This window comes from Chlorocebus sabaeus, chromosome 20 (genome assembly GCF_047675955.1).
Source record: "Chlorocebus sabaeus isolate Y175 chromosome 20, mChlSab1.0.hap1, whole genome shotgun sequence".
Lineage (NCBI taxonomy): Eukaryota > Metazoa > Chordata > Mammalia > Primates > Cercopithecidae > Chlorocebus > Chlorocebus sabaeus.
The window spans coordinates 82762326-82786312 of NC_132923.1; the positions used below are offsets into that span (position 1 = coordinate 82762326).

The 23987-nt window shown below is 39.5% G+C and overlaps 1 protein-coding gene across 2 annotated transcripts; it reads left to right on the forward strand.

The window, feature by feature from the left end:
• Positions 1–33: 33 nt before the first annotated feature.
• Positions 34–22928, forward strand: TMEM59 (transmembrane protein 59). Of its 2 annotated transcripts, none has more exons than XM_007978664.3 (8): positions 34–441; positions 6403–6508; positions 8309–8403; positions 10588–10740; positions 12288–12369; positions 13262–13343; positions 17636–17744; positions 22638–22928. In XM_007978664.3, the coding sequence occupies exons 1-8, from the start codon at positions 253–255 to the stop codon at positions 22791–22793; spliced, it is 972 nt and encodes a 323-aa protein (XP_007976855.1). In that variant the 5' UTR covers positions 34–252; the 3' UTR covers positions 22794–22928. The 2 variants fall into 2 exon arrangements, with proteins under 2 accessions (XP_007976855.1, XP_007976854.1); XM_007978663.3 differs by having other exon boundaries at positions 118–441; positions 13259–13343.
• Positions 22929–23987: the final 1059 nt, after the last annotated feature.

Consider the following 23987-nt stretch of genomic DNA (forward strand, 5'->3'; position numbering starts at 1 on the left):
GGCAGACCCGCTTCGCGCTAATGCTCGCGATGGTTGAATTCCCCGCCTCACGCCCGCCTAGGAGAAGTTCGTAGTCCCAGAGGTGGGGCAGGAGGCGGCAGTTCCAGGCGGGTCAGGGCGGAGCTGAAGCGACGGCGGAGGCGGAAGCAACGGTCGGTGGGGCGGAGAAGGGGGCTGGCCCCAGGAGGAGGAGGTGGAAACCCTTCAAAGAAAACAGCAACAAGCTGAGCTGCTGTGACAGAGGGGAACAAGATGGCGGCGCCGAAGGCGATCCTCTGGGTCAGGACCCAACTGGGGCTGCCGCCGCTGCTGCTGCTGACCATGGCCTTGGCCGGAGGTTCGGGGACCGCTTCGGCTGAAGCATTTGACTCGGTCTTGGGTGATACAGCGTCTTGCCACCGGGCCTGTCAGTTGACCTACCCCTTGCACACCTACCCTAAGGTAGGGCCCGTCCGGAGCGGGCTGCGACCCTTCCCTGGCCGCCCATCTCTCGGCTCCCCACACTTATGTCGGCTCTGGCAACCTGGCTGTTCAATCCGCCTTTCAACCGCTGTCTCGCATCTGTGTAGCTCCTGTTTTCCTCCCTAATCCTGCCTGCACCCCAATTCCTGCTGTCATTACCGGAAGTTTGTCCTGCACTACCCTGTGATAGGCTGAGGGACACAAAGATGAGAAAGACGCGATCCCTTTCCTCTGGGAGCTAGCCGGGCAGCAGGGGAGTCGAGCACTCAGAGGGAGGAGGATAGAGGAGGATATGGATGATTAATGCAGGGTCCTCGCCTTAAGGAGCCTAAGGGGGGTTTGTAGAAAGGGAGGCGCAGATAAGCGAGTCCACAAATGATTGATTCATAACCTTTGTTTACTAAGCGCCTTTCGGGGTCGGGAGCGTAGTCTTCAGGGAGTCAGACAAGTAGACAATTCCACTGAAGTATAAAAAGCGTCACGAAGGCGGCTCAAGGAGTAGTGAGACGCCCAATAATGCTGTTTGCCTATGTTGAGTTACTGTGTCCAAGACGCTGCCAAGGGGGACTGGGTTAGAGAAGAGGCAGTTAGGTGACTGCCTACCAGAAACTGACCACTCAGTGCAGAAAACGGGGGATTCGTGGAGTGGGTAAAGAAACGAGACTGTAGACAGGAGAGGGTTCGCAGCTTACGGAGAGGAATGGCCCTCCTCTCTATGCTTCCCCCCTTTCTTTTAAGTACATACCTAACCCTTTTCACGTTGATTTTTCAGCGTAAGATCTCTGTTTACTCAACATTCTAAATTGTTTGATGATTCCCACCACACGTTTCCCATGTATGGTTTGAGTATATGCCCTCCCCCACGTTGTTTTATGAGAGCTTTTGTTGATGTTGCTGGTGGTTTCCTCTTCGTTTTTCCTTCATCTCCTGTATGCTATTTGCTTAACCATTGTGGCTAGACCTCCTTGCTCTCTAAAACTGGAGTGGCTACGGAGACAGTTCCAGTGAAGCTTAGGATGTTCCATATTGGCGAGTGCTTTCAGGTCTTTGAAATGAAAAGTTCTAAGTGCCGGCACTTCTCAGATTTTGTTTACGGCTGGATTTTAAACTGCATGGAGATTATCAATTTTCAAAAACTGTGGGAGAGGGGACTGTGCTAAATTTTTCCAGAGATTTATGTAACAATCGAGAAAGAAGTGAGAAGTTTTAACTTCAGACTTAAATCGATGAATACTGCTTCTAACCACGTTATTTTTCTTCACTTCTTGTAAACTTCTCATCATTAAGAGGATTGTATGAGGAAGCTCATTAATATTGATTTGGCCTGGAATTGGGCTGAGACTTACTTTCTATTGTTCTAGGGTTTGTTTCCTTTTTTTGATATTTTCCTGGCAATTTTGTAGTATAAACCAGAATGTTGGGAGAATAATCAAATAATTTGAAAGGATACCTTCCTGGAACTTGTAGGTACTTTAATAATGTCCACTATTTTCTAACAATTGGTGTGATATCTATAAACCGTTTTTACTTATTTATTAAAGCTTTTCTCACAAAGAACTCCAAATCATCTGGCTCCCTATAGGTCCTGGACTTGAAATTTATATAGACTTCACTGTTAGCCAGAGTGATGGGAGATTTATGATACTATTATTCCTAATTCTCACAACAACCCTGTAAAGTAGGGTTTCAAAATTAAGGAAATTGAGGCTCTGAAAGGTTAAGTGTCTTGCCTAAGGTCACATATCCAAGAAATCGTGGAGTAGGAATTCAGCTTAAAACTGGCTACACTATGCTGCCTCCTATTAATAAACTTGCATTAAACATATTCGGCCGGGTTGATGGCTCACACCTGTAATCCCAGCACTTTGGGAGGCCGAGGTGGGTGGATCACCTCAGCTCAGGAGGTTGTGACCAGCCTGGACAACATGGCAAGACCTCGTCTCTGAAGAAAAAAAAAAAAAAGGAAAAAGAAAAAACTAGCCAGGCATGGAGACGAGCACCTGTAGTCCCAGCTACTTGGGAAGCTGAGGTGGGAGGCTTGCTTGAGCCTGGGAGGCGGAGGTTACAGTGAGCCGAAATGTCGCCAGTGCACTCCAGTCTGACAGTGAGACCCTGTCTCAAAAAAAAAAAAAAAAAAAAAAAAGGCTGGGCGCGGTGGCTCACTCCTGTAATCCCAGCACTTTGGGAGGCTGAGGCAGGTGGATCACCTGATGTCAGGAGTTCAAGACCAGCCTGGCCAACCTGGTGAAACCCCATCTCTACTGAAAATACCAAAAAAAAATTAGCTGGGCGTGGTGACGGGCACTTGTAATCCCAGCTGCTCAGGAGGCTGAGGCAGGAGAAGCGCCTGAACCCGGGAGGCAGAGGTTGCAGTGAGCCTGCACCACTGCACTCCAGCCTGGGCAACAAGAGGGAAACTCTGCCTCAAAAAAAAAAAAAAAAACACATATTTAACTATGTCAGTGATTTCTATTGGCTCTCCTCTGTGCTTTGTGCTCCAGGAAAAAGCTTCGTATGTTGTAAGAAATTAGATGAATTTTCAAACTCACATAGAGTTTGAAAAACGAGATAGAAATCTTGTTTTAGGCTGGGCGTGGTGGCTCATGCCTGTAATCCCAGCAGTTTGGAAGGCCAAGGCAAGTGGATCATGGGTGGTCAGGAGTTCAAGATCAGCCTGACCAACATGGTGAAACCCTGTCTCTACGAAAAATACAAAAATTAGCTGGGCATGGCACATGCTTGTAATCCCAGCTACTCAGGAGGCTGAGGTAGGAGAACCGCTGGAACCCGGGCGGTGGAGGTTGCAGTGAGCCGAGATTGCGCCGCTTCACTTCAGCCTGGGGCACAGAGCAAGACTGCATCTCAAAAAAAAAAAATCTCATTTTAATGACACTTTTTGAGAACTAATTATTTGTTGCAAGAAAGTAGAATACCTGTTTGTAAGTAGTTATTTTTAAATTATTCTATCTTTTATCTACAGAAAATGCAATTGCATAATTTATCTTGGACGAAAAAACAAGAGACATAAATCATGTTAATAAAAAAGCTAATTAGAGCTAGCCTGGTCATTTATTAATGGAATGTGGTCTCTAGAACCATACAAACCTGGTTTTATTCCCAGCTCCTTGATTACTGTTTGTCCTTGCTGATCACTTAACTTCTATTTATTTATTTTTTAATTTAAAATAATTGAAACCGAGTCTTGCTCTGTTGCCCAGGCTGGTCTCAAACTCTTGGACTGAATGGATCCTTATGTCTTGGCCTCCCAAACTGTTCGGATTACATGCATGAACCACGGTGCCTGGCCTAAATAGTACCATTGAGGGACCTTCTAATTATGAATTTAGCTGGTATTTCCTATGGTGAAAGCACCATTTATTGTGTCCTAAATCAGAGGAGATACATGTTATATAAGCTTGCCAGTCATTTGGGATAAATAGGGCATGAAATATTTACTTGAAATAATTATTTTTGTATATATAACATGAAATACTTAGAATAAAGATATGATTCTTAATAGCTACCAGTTGAGTGCCTGCTCCATACCAGATGTTGCATAATTTGTTAAGTCTTAACACAGTGCCTGGCACATTGTAGATGCTCATTAAATAATAGTAATGCTATTGTAGATATAAATATATAATTATCCTAATAGTGAAGATTGACGCTCTACAATTATACAGGCAGTAGAAAATAAAGGAATAAATAGTAGTTAGGATTGATGTAAGAGTATTGTCTGTATTTTACAACTGAGGAAATAGATTAGGTAACTTGCCAAAGGTTGTACAGAATAAGTGGCAAGTCTGAACTTCAAACTAGGGCTGATTCCTGAAACCTAGTCTCTTTTCACCATGCCATATGGTTTTCTGAAATTGGTACTGGATGACTTACTAGGTTTCTTTAACAAAGGAAAGCATATCTAAGAATGAAATGGCATGTGATATAGCTCATACTAATGGGCTTATGCTTCCTCTGTGCAGTATAAGGAAATATGTGGTGCTCCAAAGACATAAAGTAATTCTTTAACTGTTTTACAAAGCCTGCAAAAGCTACTCAGATATGAAATTTATCTTAATTTTTAAAATTCTTTCAATTTCATCTTAACAATAAATGCAGCTGGAACTGAGGTCCAAAAGTGTGCTACCTTCAAAGCTGTATGATAAAGTATATTTAATATTAGACTGCAGCCATCTCTTCTTGAGGGATTGTTGCTGCTGCATAAATTTTACTAATCCTTTTGCTGGAAAGAAGTACATACCTTGTATTCCATTGGTTGCTAACTGGCATATGCACATGCTGTTTCCTTATTAGGTGTCTGCCAGTTTGTACACAGTATATCACACAGTAAGTTGAGGGGGCTCCCCCATATGCAATAGCTTTTTTAAAATACTTTTATTTTATCAAAGAAAAACCTGCTGAAGACATTAGTCATATTAAGCAGTTAATATTTTACAGTAATGAAGAACTAGATGTCCATCCTATCTTGAGCTTTCACACATATACATTGATGCCTGTAATTGTTTTCTATTTTAAAAATCTATTAACACTATTACCATTTATTAAGAACCTTCTACATCCCAGGCACTGTGCTGGAAATAGCTTCCAAATTATTGAGGAATTTGGAGATAATGGCTGTTCTCTCCTTTTTTGATGAGAAACCTGAGATTCTTAGGTAAAATAACTTATGCACTCACCCAAAAGGTTTGATCTAGGTCTGGCTGATTGCAGTGTCCTTTCCCATGCAGCACACTGTTGCTCCAGTGTTTTCATTTAATGTAAGCCCAATTTTGTTTTTTTTTTTTTTTTTTGAGATGGAGTCTCGCTGTGTCTCCCAGACTGCAGTGCAGTGGCACAATCTTGGCTCACTGCAAGCTCCGCCTCCCAGGTTCACACCATTCTCCTGCCTCAGCCTCCCGAGTAGCTGGGACTACAGGCGCCCGCCACCATGCCCAGCTAATTTTTTGTATTTTTGGTAGAGACAGGTTTTCACCGTGTTAGCCAGGATGGTCTCGATCTCCTGACCTTGTGATCCACCCGCCTCGGCCTCCCAAAATGCTGGGATTACAGGTGTGAGCCACCACACCTGGCCTAAGCCCAGTTTTTAAAAATCCTTTCATATAAACATTTTTATAGATGTATGCCTTACTTTATCAGGCCCTTGTGTCACCATTTGCCATGTGAAGCTAGTCTGATACTTTTCCTGATAAGCCTGGTGATTCATATAAACATGGATGTGACAGAATTATGCCACTGGTCCTAGGGTACTTGCTTACTCCTTTCTATTGCTGTTGAAGTTCTAGTTATATCACCGTTGTATTTTTTGTTGTTGTTTTGTTGTTGTTGTTTAAGCAACAGGGTCTCACTTTGTACCCCAAGCTGGAGTGCAGTGGTGTGATTATAGCTCACTGTACCCTCAAACTCCTGGGCTCAAACAATCCTCATATCTCACCCTACTGAGTACTAGGACTGCAAGTGTGCACCACCATACCCAGTTATTTTTGTGTGTGTGCTTGTTTTGGTACAGATGGGGTCTCACTGTATTGTCCAGGCTGGCCTTAAACTGTTGGCCTCAAGCAGTCCTCCTGCCTCAGCTTCCCAAAACCCTGGGATTACAGGTGTGAGCCACTGCAACTGGCATGTCACTATTATTTTTATTTTTAATTTCCCCCTCACAGATTGTAACCAAAGAAAATGGAAAAAGGGTGGTGGTTTTACCTACTAGGCTTTATTCTTAGTATCACTTTTAAAATAAGGAACTAAAACCTCTGTATGGCGAAGGTCTTGAGTATCAACTGGCTCCTATCATTTTTTTCTTTCAGTTATGAAACTTATAGGATGATTTGTAATAAACGTTACTAACTGCTTTCTTCCTAACCCATTTTCCCCTGAGGAAAATAAATACTATTTTTTGGTAACCCTTCCTGTTCTTGAACTCCCTAGGAAGAGGAGTTGTACGCATGTCAGAGAGGTTGCAGGCTGTTTTCAATTTGTCAGTTTGTGGATGATGGAATTGACTTAAATCGAACTAAATTGGAATGTGAATCTGGTAAGATGCTATGCTAACAACATCAGCTGTATGTAACACTGTTGTTTTCTTTGTGATAACCTTTTAAAGTATTTTCCTTAGGAAATGGCAAACACACTGTTGAAACTAGTCATCTAACATACTGTAATTATTATGGATTTAAGAGTTTTCGTAGCTGCTGCTAGAAATTTCATGGGCTTTAAATTTCATCTGTTTGTTGAGACAGTGTTTATTTTCTGCTGTGAATAGGACACCTTTGTTTAACCAACTTTCTGTCAGACAAATGCAGTATAAGTACCCTACTCACAATTCATTACTACCTTTTCACAAATAGTATAATTTTCCTAAACCTTTCAATCATAAGTTCATTGACTTATCTCCAAGTTTTTTACTGAATCAGGCCTTTGACTCAGTATTTAATAGCGTATTCTTCATTGGTCAGGCCATTAAAATCAGTAGCCAGAGGCTTTGTCATCTGTTAAACCACTTTTCTTTCTTTTTGCTAAAAGCAGTCTGTTTAATAAAAGAAACCTGCAATCAGGACACAATTGACGTTTAACTTTTTAAATAACTATAATGGAATGTTCTCCATTCATTGCACTGTTTTTAGCATAGAAGGAGGCACCTTTTCCCCATCACTATGCCATGACTCACATACAGTCTTCTTTGATATCATAACCGTATTTTTGCGGCTCAGTCTCCTAACTGATCATCTTTATATATGCATAATGCTGTCCAGTTTATTATCTAGTGCTTCTGAGAAGTGTATTACAAATGCATTACTGAGTTGGGAAAAAATGAAATTGGTATAGTGGTAAAATGTTATATCACAAGAAGGAAATGGATTTAATGAACTAAATGACAGTATATCTGGTAGAGACCTATTTCAACATTAGAATCATCTGCTATAGAACATTTTCTAGTTCAATTTTCTGTTTTTTTGAGACAGAGTCTCGCTCTGTCCCCAGGCTGGAGTGCAGTGGCGTGAACTCAGCTCACTTCAAGCTCCGCCCCCCCGGGTTCATGCCATTCTCCTGCCTCATCCTCCCGTGTAGCTGGGACTACAGGCGCCTGCCACCACGCCCGGCTAATTTTTTTTTGTATTTTTAGTGGAGACGGGGTTTCACCGTGTTAGCCAGGATGGTCTCGATCTCCTGACCTCGTGATTCGCCCGTCTCAGCCTCCCAAAGTGCTGGGATTACAGGCGTGAGCCACCACACCCAGCCTAGTTCAATTTTCTTAGACTTTCAGATGTTAGGCTGATTGTTTTATTTTTCTGTTGCCACATGTATACCCTTACTACTTAACTGAGTGATCTGGTTCTTAACAATAATACTGTATATTTGTATAAATCATTAAAATATATTATTTCATTCAACCCTATGCAGTGGGTTGTGTTATTTCTGTTTTAGATATATAGAAATCAATAGTCAGAGGTTAAACTGCTCAGCCCAGGTCACACACACCAACAAATGATGGAACTAAAACTTTTTGAGTGGTATCTTCAGGGTGCCAATCCAGTACATTTTCTACTACACAAGCCTTAGCTGCAAGGGTCCTCTTATATGAATGTCATCATGTGGCCAGAGCCTGGGTGTATGATTAATAGATTTGTATCTAAAACATTTGACTTGTAGGAGGGAGACAATATGGAGTTCTGTTAAAGATACATTTCCTACTACTATATTACCAAATTTGGAAATTGACATTGATGAAATCTTTTTTAAGTATAAGAATTTTTTAAATAAAATATCAAATCCTTTTCTTTCCTCTTTCCCTTTCCCTTTTGTTTCTTGTAATTTGACTATTTTTCTCTTACAGCATGTACAGAAGCATATTCCCAATCTGATGAGCAATATGCTTGCCATCTTGGTTGCCAGAATCAGCTGCCATTCGCTGAACTGAGACAAGAACAAGTACGAAACAATACTGCCTTTCAAACTAGCCTGCTTAGATGGCACTGACTTGTGTTGCTTGAAGTGTTTGTCACCCACTCGATCCTATTTTAGTGTTATATATATATAATATATAAATATATAAAATATATAAATTTGTCTTTCAGCAAACAAAATTTGTTTGCAAATAAAAAAGTCAGTTGAATAATTGCACTTGTATAATGCTTTACTATTAAAAGTTATGCCTACATTCATAATCTTATTTTGTTTCTTCCCACATTCCAGTGAAGATATTATCCTCATTTTACATATGAAAAAACCAAGGCTCAGAGGAATTATTTCAGAGTTCTTTTTCTCCATCCCAACTTCCACTGGACAGTTGCCATTGCCTTAACTCAGATTATCATCATTTCTTATCTGTATTTTTAAGTTAACTTCCAAACTGTTTTTCTAATTTAACCCTTTCTAACTCCATCCTTTACTGTGTCCAGATTTTTTTTTCTAAATTTCATCATGCCATTCTCCTGTCTTATATAATCAGTAGCTCCCAATTACATGTAGATTTAAGTCCAAATTGTTTATTACAACCTAGCTCCTGATTACTTCTACAATGCCATCGCTTAAAATTCCTGACAAGGGAATTTCATACTCTATTCTCCAGACATATTGGGAAAAGTTTCTTAATTTTTGCACAGTAAATAGTCACATGTACAAACTCAAAAGATAAAAAGAGTATACATATAGTGAAAAGTCTCCCACCCCTGTCTCTTAGCCACTCAGTTTTCCCTCATACATGTAGCCAAGGTTACTAGTACACAGATATGTTATGCATATACAAGGATGTACACATGTATTTTATAAATATAAGTATACATAAAGAGCTTCTAATTTTTTTCTACTACATAATAGTCTGTGTAGATATATTATAATTTAGGCAGTTCCTTATTTGTGAACATGTAAGTTCTTCCTAATCTTTTTATTTTGTAAATAATATCTATTTTGCACATTTGTGAGTATACCTGTAGAATAAAATCATATGGCTAGAATTGCTGAGTTAAGAGGTATATGCTTTTTTTATTTTTATGTTTTTTAGAGATGGGGATCTCACTATATTACCCAGTCTGGCCTCACACTTCTGGGCTCAAGTGCTACCATAGATACCACTGCACTGCAGACTGGGTGACAAAGCGAGACACTGTCTCAAAAAAAAAAAAAAAGAAAAAGCAAACATATAAAAAAACAAAGTAGAACCAAAGCTATCCCTAGAGTTTAGTAAATGGCATCCCATGCTTGTGCTTTAGAGGGGCCCAGTGCTGCTAAAGAAGTCAAGAAGTCAGAATTGGAAGAGGAAAGATGACATCATTTGTCAAAACCCTTTTTTTTTTTTTTTTTTTTGAGGCAGAGTCTCGCTCTGTCACCAGGCTGGAGTGCAGTGGCGTGATCTTGGCCCACAGCAACCTCCGCCTCCCTGGTTTGAGGGATTCTCCTGCCTCAGCCTCCTGAGTAGCTGGGACTACAGATGTGCGCCACCATGCCTAGCTAATTTTTGTATTTTTAGTGGAGATCGGGTTTGACCATGTTGCCCAGATGGTCTCAATCTCTTGACATCATGATCCACCCACCTCAGCCTCCCAAAGTGCTAGGATTACAGGCGTGAGCCACCATGCCGGGCCATTAAAATCTTATCAGTAGCTTACTACATATACTCAGCCCGTAAATACTCCCTTCACCCTGCCCTGTTGTCAGATGTCTACCATTTTATGTATATATTCTTCTGATTGATTTTTTCCTTCTCCTTTTCCATTGATGTTCATTATAGCATGATTTATTCTCAATGAAAACATTAAAGATGAGAATGATATGATTTGTCCCTTCCTGTTCTACCCTTGAGGACTTGCTGGACCTTGTTTAATTACATCTTAAGAGTCTTCTTATTTTTGGACTTAATTCAAAAGCCTGTTATTCTGATAGAGGTGACAGGGAGCTAGTAAGTGTGTTTGGTGGCAAATTAAAGTAGCCTTGGTTTTTAAGCCTTACCATAATTTGCATAGATAACTAAGAGTTTAATGCTATTAGATTATGGTAGATGTATTTAATTGTTTGTATCCTGTCCCATTAAGGATTTGAGTAATCTTGATTATGTTGTTCTCTTGAATGTACATATATAAAAAATAATGCATTTCTCATTATTTATTTTATTTTTAGCTTATGTCCCTGATGCCAAAAATGCACCTACTCTTTCCTCTAACTCTGGTGAGGTCATTCTGGAGTGACATGATGGACTCTGCACAGAGCTTCATAACCTCTTCATGGACTTTTTATCTTCAAGCTGATGATGGAAAAATAGTCATATTCCAGGTGACAACAGTGCTTCATGGATTCATCTAAATACCAACAACAGTAAATGTATATGTTTTAAATGAGTGTTTCAGCATAGAACCATACTCAGTCACTTACAAATAATTATCATCAAGTAAGAATTACTTATTTGGCCCTACATTAAAATATTGGACATCAGTTTGATTACCCTTCCCTTTGCCCATTAAAAGCCTTATCTAAAGCCCATTAGTTTTTATCTAACCAGAACTCTGAGTCTTTTAAATTTTATGGTGGTTAAATTGATAAAATGAAATCTTTAAATATGAGAGATAATAATTAATATACTTTTAATGTAAACAGTGGCCATATATGATTACATATGGATATCAGATAAAAACAATATGACATAATTTTTAGTTTTTTATAGTGCATTTACTCATCACTCTTATAAGAGAACTTCTTGAAGAAGTATTTTGCCTAGAGAGGTAATGTCTCCTATCTCATCATTTACCATGTGATAATAACTGTTATTCCCTGGAGGTTATATTGTACTAGATATATTATCTCGGATTTTCAAACAACTTAATGAGGTTGTATTATTCCTATTTTATTGATGAGGAAGGTGAGAGTAACTTGTTGCAGTTGCACTGCCGATAAGTTACAAAATTAAGCTTAAAATCCAGGACACTTTAGCACCAAGGCCTATATACTACCCTACCATGCTTTTAATTCAGTAGTTGAATTCCTCAAATTTACCAGTCAACAGAGTTTATGTTGTGTCTTCCTCTCAGGTAATAAAATAAACCTTTTAAGTACTGTAGCTAAGTAAGTGACTTAATGTATGACTGGTATGTGATTTTTAGCACTACCCTGAACCTTGGGTCCCCTCTACTTAATTTGGTAATAAGTAAAATGCAGGAATTTTCTCTTTAAATTCATGAACAAGTTCTATGTCCTAAAGCTACTTACATCAAAGCATCAGTTGACTCTCAGAGTGAAGCCCTCATTCATTCCTCATTAGATAGGAGATTAGCTGTGTGTCTCTCTAAAGTCTGTGTGAATTTGAGCATAACTGGGATGGAGAAACCCCCATTCTAGAGGATCAGAACTATTCAGAAAATGTAAAGTATGGAGTGTTTGGCTGTAATTTATGGATTCCTCATACCTAGGGAATGATGGAATGTTTCATATGAGAAGAAATAGAGATAATATGTGTTTAGCCAAAAGTTTTGGCAGTCTGATAAATTATTCCTGATCAACTAGAATTAGAACTCATTTCTGCAAGGTATAGTATTTAATGTAGTATGTAATGATTTATCGCTTTCTCCCTTAAAAAAAAAAAAATGTTGTCAGGAAGTTAAACTAACATAAATCTGCCAGAAATCTGTTTCTTTGCAAGGCACTGGTTCTGATGTTTAGGAAGTGCAATTAAAATATATTGTGGTTAACGTGTTTTATTTTTTATACAGTATTTCTGTTACTCTTTCTCAATTTAAATGTTTAAAGAGATGATGTGTTTTAGAACTTGTTACTGAAAAAAAGCTAAAGAAGTACAAATGACTTAATTGCTTTCATTATTATTTTAGTCTAAGCCAGAAATCCAGTATGCACCACATTTGGAACAGGAGTCTACAAATTTGAGAGAATCATCTCTAAGCAAAATGTCCTGTAAGTTTTATTTTAAGTAGTTTAGATAAAAACATTAGCAGTCAAATCTGGTTGTAGTAGAGTTGGTTGTGTTTTTTTTTTTTTTTTCACTGATGGAACATAAACAGATAATTTCTAAAACAGTGGTTCTCAAACTTTCATGTGTATTAGAGTTTGGAGAGCTTGTTCAAACACACATTGCCGGGCCCCACCTCCAGAGTTTCTAATTTACTAGGTCTGGGAGAAGATCTGAGAATTTCTGTTTCTCACAAGTTCCAGATTTTGCTGATGCTGCTGGCCTGGGGGCCACACTTTGAGAATCACTATTCTAAAAACATTTAGTTTGCTTCAAAGGATGTTTTGAGCATGAACTAATCAACTATTCTGGTATTTCCCAATAAATTGACCAAATAATGAAAAATACCAAAAGCATGAGTCCCCATTCTATTTTTGTTTCCATGTTAGAAGTGAATTTTGACTCATAAGAACGTAAAACATCAAGCTAAAGCAGCGCTTACCTTGTAAAATTTACTCATACCTTATTTTAGATACTATTTAATTAGCCTTCTAATTATTTTGGTAGGTGGGAGTGGGTAGATAATGATAGCACATAACATAAGACCATCTTTAACTTTAATTAGATTAGAATAAACCAAATCCAAGCTCACATGTAATTAAGCAGAAAGCATCAATGCCAATAAGAATTTGAAAATAAAACAGGAAACTCATAATGTGGTAGAATATTCATTTGGTTTTGATGTGCTAGAGAAACTGATACATACTATAAAATGTATCAGATGACACAAACAAAAACAATTGGATATCTGTAAAGTGTATATATCTAGAAGTAGTCATGTGAGACTAGGTTTTGGGATGTAGGGTATAATAAACTCATACCTTACTATTTCAGCAGATCTGCAAATGAGAAATTCACAAGCACACAGGAATTTTCTTGAAGATGGAGAAAGTGATGGCTTTTTAAGATGCCTCTCTCTGTATGTATTCCTCTTTATTGTGTGTATAACAGATAAAATCTGGCTTGTATCAGAGAGATACATTACTTTTTATTATTTTAAAATTAGCACCTCAAAAGTAAACCTTTTTACTTTTTCCCTTCCAAGATTGTACGTTAGATATTTTAGTGTGTTTTAAAGGTTATAGGCATACTACTTGAATAAAACCCAGGCAGGTAGTTTTTTTTCACAGTACAGGAGCATTCTTCTTGTTAGAATCTCTTGATTTATGTTGAATGTGCTTCTCCACACATTTAAATTAAGCTTTAATTTCACATATGTCTGAGGCCAGGCACGGTGGCTCACGCCTGTAATCCCAGCAGTTTGGAAGGCCAACACAGGTAGATCACCTGAGATCAGGAGTTCAAGACCAGCCTGGCCAACATGGCAAAACCCCGTCTCTACTGAAAATCCAAAAATTAGCCGGGCATGGTGGCGCATGCCTGTCATCCCAGCTACTCAGGAGGATGAGGCGGGAGAATGGCTTGAACCTGGGAGGCAGAGGTTTCAGTGAGCTGAGATTGCACCACTGCACTCCAGCCTAGGTGACAGAGTGAGATTCTGTCTCAAAAAATAAAATAAAATAAAATAAAAAAGTTTGAATGGTTTAGGGATCAGATTTTTGTTTTTGTTTTTATCTGCATGGCCAGATTTGAGGCTAGAAGAGCTGGATAAGGACTCTAGATTAAGAAGGGCTTTGTATTCTATACTAAGGAGTATCAGCTCTGTGCCAAGAGTTTTTAAGGGTAATGGTAAAGTGGGCAAGTGAGAGTAGTGGGTACCATATGCCCTCCTAGGAAAAAATATCAAGCCTTATGAGGGTGAGAGGCAGGTTTTATCAAAGTGTGCATGTTTCCTCTTCTCCAAGGAATTCAGATATGATCCCTCCCCCACATTTTACTCCTCCCCACCCCCCGCAAAAAAAGGAAAAAGAGAAAGCTAGTGGGCCGTGTCACTTATTGACTATTACCTACTCTGTGTCAGATACCAGGCCAAGCATTTCAGTGAGTGGTATTGCTGTATAGTGTGTTCATTCTAGTGGACTGTTCTATCTCAAGTATAAAACTTCAGTAGTCCAAACCACATGCTCCCTGTAATTTCTTATAGAAACAGTTTCTTGAGAGGTGTTATCGTGTATCATTAGAGTTAGGTGGACCTTACAAATTAATACCTTTTACTAGGCAAAATGTTTAAAAGACTATATGAGAAAACAAGGATTAAACTTTAAATTTTATCCTTCTTTCATTTCTAAACCTGGTTTTGAGCTTGTCCAACAAAGGGCAGTTTTTCTCTTTCCAGTATTTAGGATGTTTGTTGCAGTTTGATAGTTCTGTGAAACCTGAATAATTAATCTTAAATTACAGTTCTCAGTACTGTACTACCTGGCATATTATTGGTGATTTATTGACCTTTAACATTTTGTCATTATATGCTGTGTGGTTTTTTTTTTAGATCTAACACTTTAAAAGTGATTTTATGAAACAACTAACTTTATAACTAGAAATGTATTTCTTAGAAGTTTTTGGCCAGGCGCGGTGGCTCACACCTGTAATCCCAGCACTTTGATTACGAGGTCAGGAGTTCAAGAGCAGCCTGCTCAAGATGGTGAAACCCCGTCTGTACTAAAAATACAAAAAAAATTAGCCAGGTGCGGTGGCAGGTGCCTGTAATCCCAGCTACTCAGGAGGCCAAGGCAGGAGGAGAATCGCTTGAACTTAGAGGGCGGAGGTTGCAGTGAACCGAGATCGCGCCACTGCACTCCAGCCTGGGCAACAGAATGAGACTCTGTCTCAAAAAAAAAAAAAAAAAAAGAAGTTTTTGTGCCCAAATGTAGATTATAATAGGATCCTATATTTGAATAAAAATTACGATTTTGGCCGAGTGCGGTGGCTCATGCGTGTAATCCCAGCACTTTGGAAGGCCAAGGCGGGAGGATCACTTGAGCCCAGAGGTTCAAAATCAGTTTGGGTAACATAGTGAGACCCCATCCATCTCTACAAAAAATAAAAAAAATTAGCTGGGCATGGTGGCACACGCCTGTAGTCCCAGCTATCAAGAGGCTGAGGTGGGAGAATCACTTGAGCCCGGGAAGTCAAGGCTGCAGTGAGCTATGATCGTGCCACTGCACTGCCTGAGTGATAGAGTGAGACTGTCTCAAAAATTTTTTTTAAGTGTTCTTTTTTAAAATGCTTTTTCCCCTTCAGTGATCCCATTTGACTTTTAGAACAATACCCTGTGATAAGTAGGTGGTAATTTAGAGAGGTGAATTGACTACTCCCAAGGTTATACAGTCACTATGTTAGAATTCAAACCTAATTTTTCTAATTATACATCTTCTGCTCATCCTATTCTGCTGTAACTATTTACTTCCTAAAGTGTCATGATTTTTCCATGATTACATACAGAATCACTCAGCCAGTTATTGGAATCTGATTGTAGCTGTTAAAGAGACACCATTATCTCCAGAAAGGAAATTGAAGTCACTCTTTCTTCACTTGTATTTCTTTTTGAAGAGCCAGGCACTGTGCCAGGGAGTTGAGACCTAGAAAAGATGTCAGGAGTTCTCAGGTCTAGACAGACATGGACAACAGTGATTGCTATACACATACACACTCCTACATGTGTCTCATACACAGCATATAAAGACTGTATTTAAGTCTACTGGAGGTTTCAAGGGGAGGATTGACAGGTGAGACAGAAATATCTTGAGTAATGAGTAGACATTATTGCTAGTTGTAGCAGCCGATTTACTTAAATTTTTCTTTTCAGATATACTGGCCTCCTGCTCAATGTGTATAGGGTACATTACTGCATATGGAGGATAAGGAGAGTCAGAAATTTGACTGAACTGGGAAAACAAGAATAGAGAGAAGCAGGAACATAACATTAGTGTCAAGAAGAGGCTTCTGTGTGATGGATAGGTTGGAGTACTTTGGTAAATCAGGGAAGAAATTATGAAGCCTGAATTAGGGCAGTAGACAAGAACAGGAGATAATGGAGATAGTTGAAAATCTGTAGGATCTAGTAATTGTTTTGTTTTGGAGACTGAAGGGATGAACTCCAATTTTCTGGCTTAGGTAGTTGCTACTGGAATCCAGATATCAAATATATCCTCATTTTGCGGTAAATTCCTTAACTCAGTTAGGGCTGGAACATGGAGAGGAAAGTGGGTATTTTTTTCATTAAAAACGTGTTTTACTCTATTATCTTTCTAAATTGGGATACTTAAAGCATCATATGGGAGTTCCCTACTTTTAGATACAATACATTATCCAAAGTCCGCCTCTTTTGCTGGCAGACAATGACTGTGCTTACTGCATGTTCAAGTCTTGCCAAACTGTCAAGTGAGTGGTTAGGGTGGTAAGTATAGATCTCTTATTAGGCAATTGGATGAGCAGAGATGTGAAAATTAGGGACTATCTGTGTTATACAGTTTGTCAGAGTTAGACTTTTAATTATTTAAAAATGGCTTGACTTTTTCCTGTTCTTTGAATCTTAATAGGTCAATTATGAAAAAAACTTCAGGTGGGAGAATGGCTTGTGCCCATGAGTGCAAGGCCAGCCTGGGCAATACAGTGAGAGCTTGTCTCTATAAAAATTAAAAATAAATAAAAATAAATAAATAACCTCTAATTGCTGATTCTCCTAACTGGCCTTCTATCTTAAGATATTTTAATGATAAGGAAAATATAACTATCTCTTTACTGAGATATGCTATAATGGTTACAGAATGCCTTACAATAGATGTGCTCTTTTAAATTGTAAGTATAAGTAAATTATGGCAAATTAAATATGTGAAGTATTCTAGGGAAACTGACTTCTGGAAGCCTGTTGTGATTTCTTTTATAAAACAAATGATCATTTTAAATTTACCTGGTCTATACCTTAACTTTATGGTATATTGGTTTTCTGAAAGAAAGTATAATAATTTGTAAAATAATATATGACATTTGTACAACAGTGTACAATTTACAGGACACTTTCACTTGCCTTATATATTTAGCAGAAAGTCAAGTATATCTGATTTTATTATTATTACAAAAGTGATATAGCCATGTTACAGAAACATTAGAAGTAGAGGAAAAAGACTTTATGCCAACCTAATGTAATAGCTATTAGTATATTTCCTTCTGTAAGTATGTTTTTTAGTAGTTTCAAAGATAATCAACAAAGTTTTAATTGTACTGTTGAGCTAAGTACATAAGGTTGATTGACTAAGAATCTCCTGTTTCTTATAAAATTTTAATATAACTAATTGTTGATTTTTTTTCCAGTAACTCTGGGTGGATTTTAACTACAACTCTTGTCCTCTCGGTGATGGTATTGCTTTGGATTTGTTGTGCCACTGTTGCTACAGCTGTGGAGCAGTATGTTCCCTCTGAGGTAAATTTAATTCTAACCCTTAGACCATTTGAAGGCTGAGCCCTGTGAGATATCATTTTAAACACCTTATTTGTTTAGCTGGAAAAACAAGGCCTTTCTACTAATAGAAAGAGAGAAGATGTGGTGGTTTTCATGTGGTAGAGGTTGGCACACATAAAAATTACAGGTTTGCAGCACAAGAATTGTTCCCAGCTTTCTGTGATGCCGTGGTGACATATATGTTGACTGGCTTGAGAAAAGTGTGTCTTTCTGACTCTCTAAGACTGAAAAGACCTGTTAACATCAGTTTCTAAGGCGATATATGGGAAAGAAGACTTTTTTTTTTTTTTTGAGACGGAGTCTTGCTCTGTCACCCAGGCTAGAGTGCAGTGGCGCGATCTCGGCTCACTGCAAGCTCCGCCTCCCGGGTTCATGCCACTCTCTTGCCTCAGCCTCCTGAGTAGCTGGGACTACAGGCGCCCGCCACCGCATCTGGCTAATTTTTTTGTATTTTTTAGTAGAGACCGTGGTCTCAATCTCCTGAGCTCATGATCCACCTGCCTCAGCCTCCCAAAGTGCTGGGATTACAGGCGTGAGCCACTGTGCGCTGCCTTTTTTTTTTTTTTTTTTTTTTTTTTTGATGCACAATCTCACTCTGTCGCCCAGGCTACAGTGCAGTGGCCAGGATCTTGGTTCACTGCAGCCTCCGCCTCCTGGGTTCAAGTGATTCTTCTGCCTCAGCCTCCTGAGTAGCTGGGACTACAGGCACGCGCCACCATGCCCAGCCAATTTTTGTATTTTCAGTAGAGATGGGGTTTCACCATATTGACCAGGCTGGTCCTGAACTCCTGATCTCAAGTGACCTGCCCACCTCTGCCTCCCAAAGTGTTGGGATTACAGGCATGAGCCACCATACCCAGCCGGAGAACATCTGTAGAACCATTTAATAGTTTAAATTAATTACCACAATATTAAGGAGCAGTGCTGCTTTAGAAGCAGCAAGGCTGGGCCAGGTGTGGTGCTCATGCATCTAATCCCAATACTTTGGGAAGGCTAGGCAGGTGGATCACTTGAGCTCAAGAGTTTGAGAACAGCCTGGGCAACATAAAAATTATCTGGGCATGGTGGTGTGTGCCCATGATCCCAGCTACTCAGGAGGCTGAGGTGGGAGGATCACTTGAGCCCAGAAGGTTGAGGCTGCAATAAACCAGGATTGTGCCACTGTATTACAGCCTGGTGACAGAACAAGACCCTGAGTCTCAAAAGAAAAAAGAAAAGAAGAGAGAGGAGAGAGGGAGGGAGAGGGAGAAGGAGAGGGAGAGGAGAAATGCTGGAGTGTTTGATTTTGAGTTGTTATATTCTGGTATCTAACCCCATAAGAGATGGAAGACATTGTGACTTCCTTGGTAATTAAAATTTAACTGGCCCAAAAAATATAACTATTAAGGTAAAGGATTTTTGTTTGGGGGAAAGGCTATAATTTGATTATTCAACTTAGCTTTCAAGAACAGAAAAGTATTTATATAACTAAATATAGAATAATAATGGCTGTCAACATCTAATCCCACTGAAATAAACTTTAGTTTTCTTATACCTCCAAAGTGCCATAGAAAAAGAGAGAAAAGAAGAAGAGACAGAAATTAGAATATAATAATAAGCCATTGGCATGTGCCTAATATGGTGCTTGAACAACTGTTTTATCCTAATAGACTATAAAGATGTTTAAATATATGATTTGCACATGAAAAATTAAAATATTATACTTAATATTTTTATTAAGGTGATATAATTGATATAGGTACCTAGCAACTGGGGCAGGATAATGTTGATAACAACATTTGTATAGTCTTTAAAATTTACAAAGTATTTTCATATACCTTCATATTCTTCTCATCTAACTAAAATTTTGTGTCCTTTAACCAGTATCTCCTCAGTCTCCTTCCTCCCTTCAGTGGCTTCTTTCATGTTGATGTATAAAATCAAACAGTTCCTGGTTGCTGCTTCAAGATCTTTAAATGTTGTTAGGTAGAGTTGTGAACATTTTTCTTTCACAGTGCCCCAGAGCCAGTGGTCACATGTGAATTCTGAGTTTTAAGGAGGCCTACTATATCAGATCCGTGTCCAACCTATCAACCACTGAACTTTTTTTTTTTTTTTTTTTTTTTCCCAGACAGGGTCTCGCTCTGTCACTGAGGCTGGAGTGCAATGGCACAATCTCAGCTCACTGCAATCTCCACCTCCCGGGTTCAAGTGATTCTCGTGTCTCAGCCTGCTGAGTAGCTGGGACTACTACAGGTGCCCACCACCACACCTGGCTTATTTTTGTATTTTTAGTAGAGATTGGGTTTCACCATGTTGGCCAGGTTGGTCTCGAACTCCTGACCTCAAGTGATTCACCTACCTCAGCCTCCCAAAGTGCTGGGATTATGGGCGTGAGCCACCGCGCCTGGCCTGAACTTGTATTAAAGCTACTCTCTTACTGGAAAAGCTTAAGGTACTGGGGCAACTCCTTGTGGGATAGTTGTTCCCCTGAGGCAGCAGTCCAGTAGAACACATCTGAAACATGTATGAATAAGCAACTATCGTGACAGTCACTTTTAGAACATTTTCATCAGCCCAGAAAGAAAATCTGTACTCTTAGTAATTGCTCCCCATTTTCTCCCAAGCAGCAGCAGCAGCTGCACCACCCCCACCCCCATCTCACCCTCCAGTCCTAGATAGCCAATATGTAGTCTCTTGTGACTGGCCTCTTTCACTAAACATATTTTCAAGGTTCATCATGTTACAGCATGTATCACTTTATCATCTTTTTTTTTTTGAGATGGAGTCTTGCTCTATCGCCCAGGCTAGAGTGCAGTGGTGCAACCTCGGCTCACTGCAAATCTCCACCTCTCGGGTTCAAGCAATTCTCCTGCCTCAGCCTCCCTAGTGGCTGGGACTACAGGCACGCACCACCACACCCAGCTAATTTTTATATTTTTAGTAGAGATGGGGTTTCACTATGTTGGCCAGACTGGTCTGGAACTCCTGACCTCAGGTGATCCACCTTCCTCAGCCTCCCAAAGTGCTGGGATTACAGGCTTCAGCTACCATGCCCAGCCAGGATAGCATGTATCACTTTTGATAAATTCTTGAAGGTGCTCTTTATTCAGCATCTTTTAAAAACACCTTTCCAGTAGTAGGTACTTCTGTGTAGTTCTTGCTTTATAATCTAGTGAGTTGCCCTGCCAGTGATATCAGCACTTCAGTTTCTAACTTTTGGATGCGGGGATTTGTGGCTGTATGAGTAGATTAACAATAGAATCTATACCATTTCTTTTTTTTTTGGAGACAGAGTCTCACTTTGTCCCCCAGGCTGGAGGGCAGTGGCGTGATCTCAGCCCACTGCAACCTCTGCCTCCTGGGCTCAAGTGATTATTGTGCCTCAGCCTCCTGAGTAGCCGGAATTACAGGCACGTACCACCATGCCTGGCTAATTTTTTGTGTTTTTAGTAGAGAGAGGGTTTCACCATGTTGGCCAGGCTGGTCTTGAGCTCCTGACCTCGAGTGATCTGCCTGCCTCAGCCTCCCAAAGTGCTGGGGTTACCGGCATGAGCCACTGCGCCCGGCCTATGCTTATTAGTGAAGACTTTTCACTTTGCTTTTCTGCCTTTAAGAGATACATATGGACAGGCGTGGTGGCTCACACATGTATCCCAACACTTTGGGAGGCCAAGGTAGGAGGATCACTTGAGGCCAGGAGTCTGAGACCAGCCTAGGCAACATAGCAAGACCCCATCATTTAAAAAGAAAAAAAAAAAAGAAAAATTAGCTGGACATAGTGGTGCATGCCTATAGTCCTAGCTACTCAGGAGGCTGAGGCAAGAGAATCACTTGAGCCCAGGAGTTCAAGGCCTTGTAGTGAGCTATGATCATACCACTGCACTCCAGCCTCGGTAACAGAGCAACACCCCATCTCTTTTAAAAAAAAAAAAAAAAAAGGCCGGGCGCGGTGGCTCAAGCCTGTAATCCCAGCACTTTGGGAGGCCGAGACGGGCGGATCACGAGGTCAGGAGATCGAGACCATCCTGGCTAACACGGTGAAACCCCGTCTCTACTAAAAATACAAAAAAAACCTAGCCGGGTGAGGTGGCAGGCGCCTGTAGTCCCAGCTACTCGGGAGGCTGAGGCAGGAGAATGGCGTAAACCTGGGAGGCGGAGCTTGCAGTGAGCTGAGATCCGGCCACTGCACTCCAGCCTGGGTGACAGAGCTAGACTCCGTCTCAAAAAAAAAAAAAAAAAAAAAAAAAAAAAAAAGACAGAGACATTCATACGTATATCTAAGTCTACCTACTCTCAAAAGATGTTAGATATTAACATTATTCTCTAATGAGTTTTATGACATTTGCAGTGATTCTGTTTTATGCTTTCATTCTTTTAGTATCTTCTTGGATATGGTAGTAACAATTAAGGAACTTTATATATTTATGAAGACCCTTCTATCAGTGTTAGAGCATTTCATGCATATTCTTTTTTCTCACAGCCTTTTCAAATAGCATCTATCATTTTCCATACATGTTAAGCTAAAACATTTAGGAGCAGAAAGACTTGCACCAAATTATTTTACCACTTGGTAGGAGAGCTAAGATGTTGAAGGACTTGATCACTTAAGGCATCCATAGCTATTTTTCTTGATACTCAGTTGTTATACTCCTGAGGATTTTAACTTGAGACGTGGAACAGCTTTCTTTGGCCATCCACTGGGAGCTGAATCACGTGTCTATAACATTTTGAGAAAAAGCATTCTTCTTTCTTAAAGTTGTTTATAGAATTTTTTTTTACCAACCATTTATAAATTAAATTGTTATTTGAAGACTTACTTGGAGAGGTTCCTAATTATGCAGACTACTAATGTACATTGGTTTTCTTTTGCAGAAGCTGAGTATCTATGGTGACTTGGAGTTTATGAATGAACAAAAGCTGAACAAATATCCAGCTTCTTCTCTTGTGGTTGTTAGATCTAAAACTGAAGATCATGAAGAAGCAGGGCCTCTACCTACAAAAGTGAATCTTGCTCATTCTGAAATTTAAGCATTTTTCTTTTAAAAGAAAAGTGTAATAGACATCTAAAATTCCACTCCTCATAGAGCTTTTAAAATGGTTTCATTGGATATAGGCCTTAAGAAATCACTACAAAATGCAAATAAAGTTACTCAAATCTGTGAAGACTGTATTTGCTATAACTTTATTGGTATTGTTTTTCTAGTAATTTAAGAGGTGGATGTTTGGGATTGTATTATTATTTTACTAATATCTGTAGCTATTTTGTTTTTTGCTTTGGTTATTGTTTTTTTCCCTTTTCTTAGCTATGAGCTGATCATTGTTCCTCCTCACCTCCTGCCATGATACTGTCAGTTACCTTAGTTAATAAGCTGAATATTTAGTAGAATATGATGCTTCTGCTCAGGAATGGCCCACAAATCTGTAATTTGAAATTTAGCAGGAAATGACCTTTAATGACACTACATTTTCAGGAACTGAAATCATTAAAATTTTATTTGAATAATTATGTGCTGAAATTTGAGTATCTGATTTTCTAGACCTTCCCTCCTACCCCTGCCCAACCTAGATAAGAATTATGACATGTTCTGTGTCTATTGCTATTGCTATATAATGTGATGGTCAGGGACCATTTTGATGCAAAAATGATCTTTCAGCAGTACATTTGATGTTATTTTGCACAGGCTATAGGTTTTTGTTTGATGAGTCTTTCCAAGGAACTATTTTTCTCTGTTAGACAGTATATCAAGTATAAGGTAAACGTATTTTTTTGCTCTTGTTACTGAGGCTGGAGTGCAATGGCATGATCTCAGCTCACCGCAACCTCCACCTCTGAGGTTCAAGCAATTCTCCTGCCTCAGCCTCCCAAGTAGCGGGGATAACAGGCATGCGCCACCACACCTGGCTAATTTTGTATTTTTAGTAGAGATGGGTTTTCACCAGGTTGGCCAGGCTGGTCTCAAACTCCTGACCTCAGGTGATCCACCCACCTAGGCCTTCCAAAGTGCTGGGATTATAGGCATGAGCCACCGCGCCCAGCCTACACCAGAATTTTGATATGATTCACTGTCATTATACTATAAAATATTAAAAACTTTGTAAACCAATACTTTCCTCGTTCACAGTGGCATTGCTGACAACAACTACATCAGTGCTATTTGACTAAAGAGTAAGTTAGTCACTCTTCCTATGGCCTAGTCTTTAGCCTTCCTGAGTCCAAATAAA

Coding starts and splice junctions, on each gene's coding strand:
- TMEM59 (XM_007978663.3), top strand. CDS start 253: ATGGCGGCGCCGAAGGCGATCCTCTGGGTCAGGACCCAACTGGGGCTG. Junction 8,404..10,587: donor CTGAACTGAGACAAGAACAA/GTACGAAACAAT, acceptor TTTTATTTTTAG/CTTATGTCCCTGATGCCAAA. Junction 12,370..13,258: donor ATCTCTAAGCAAAATGTCCT/GTAAGTTTTATT, acceptor TTACTATTTCAG/CAGATCTGCAAATGAGAAAT.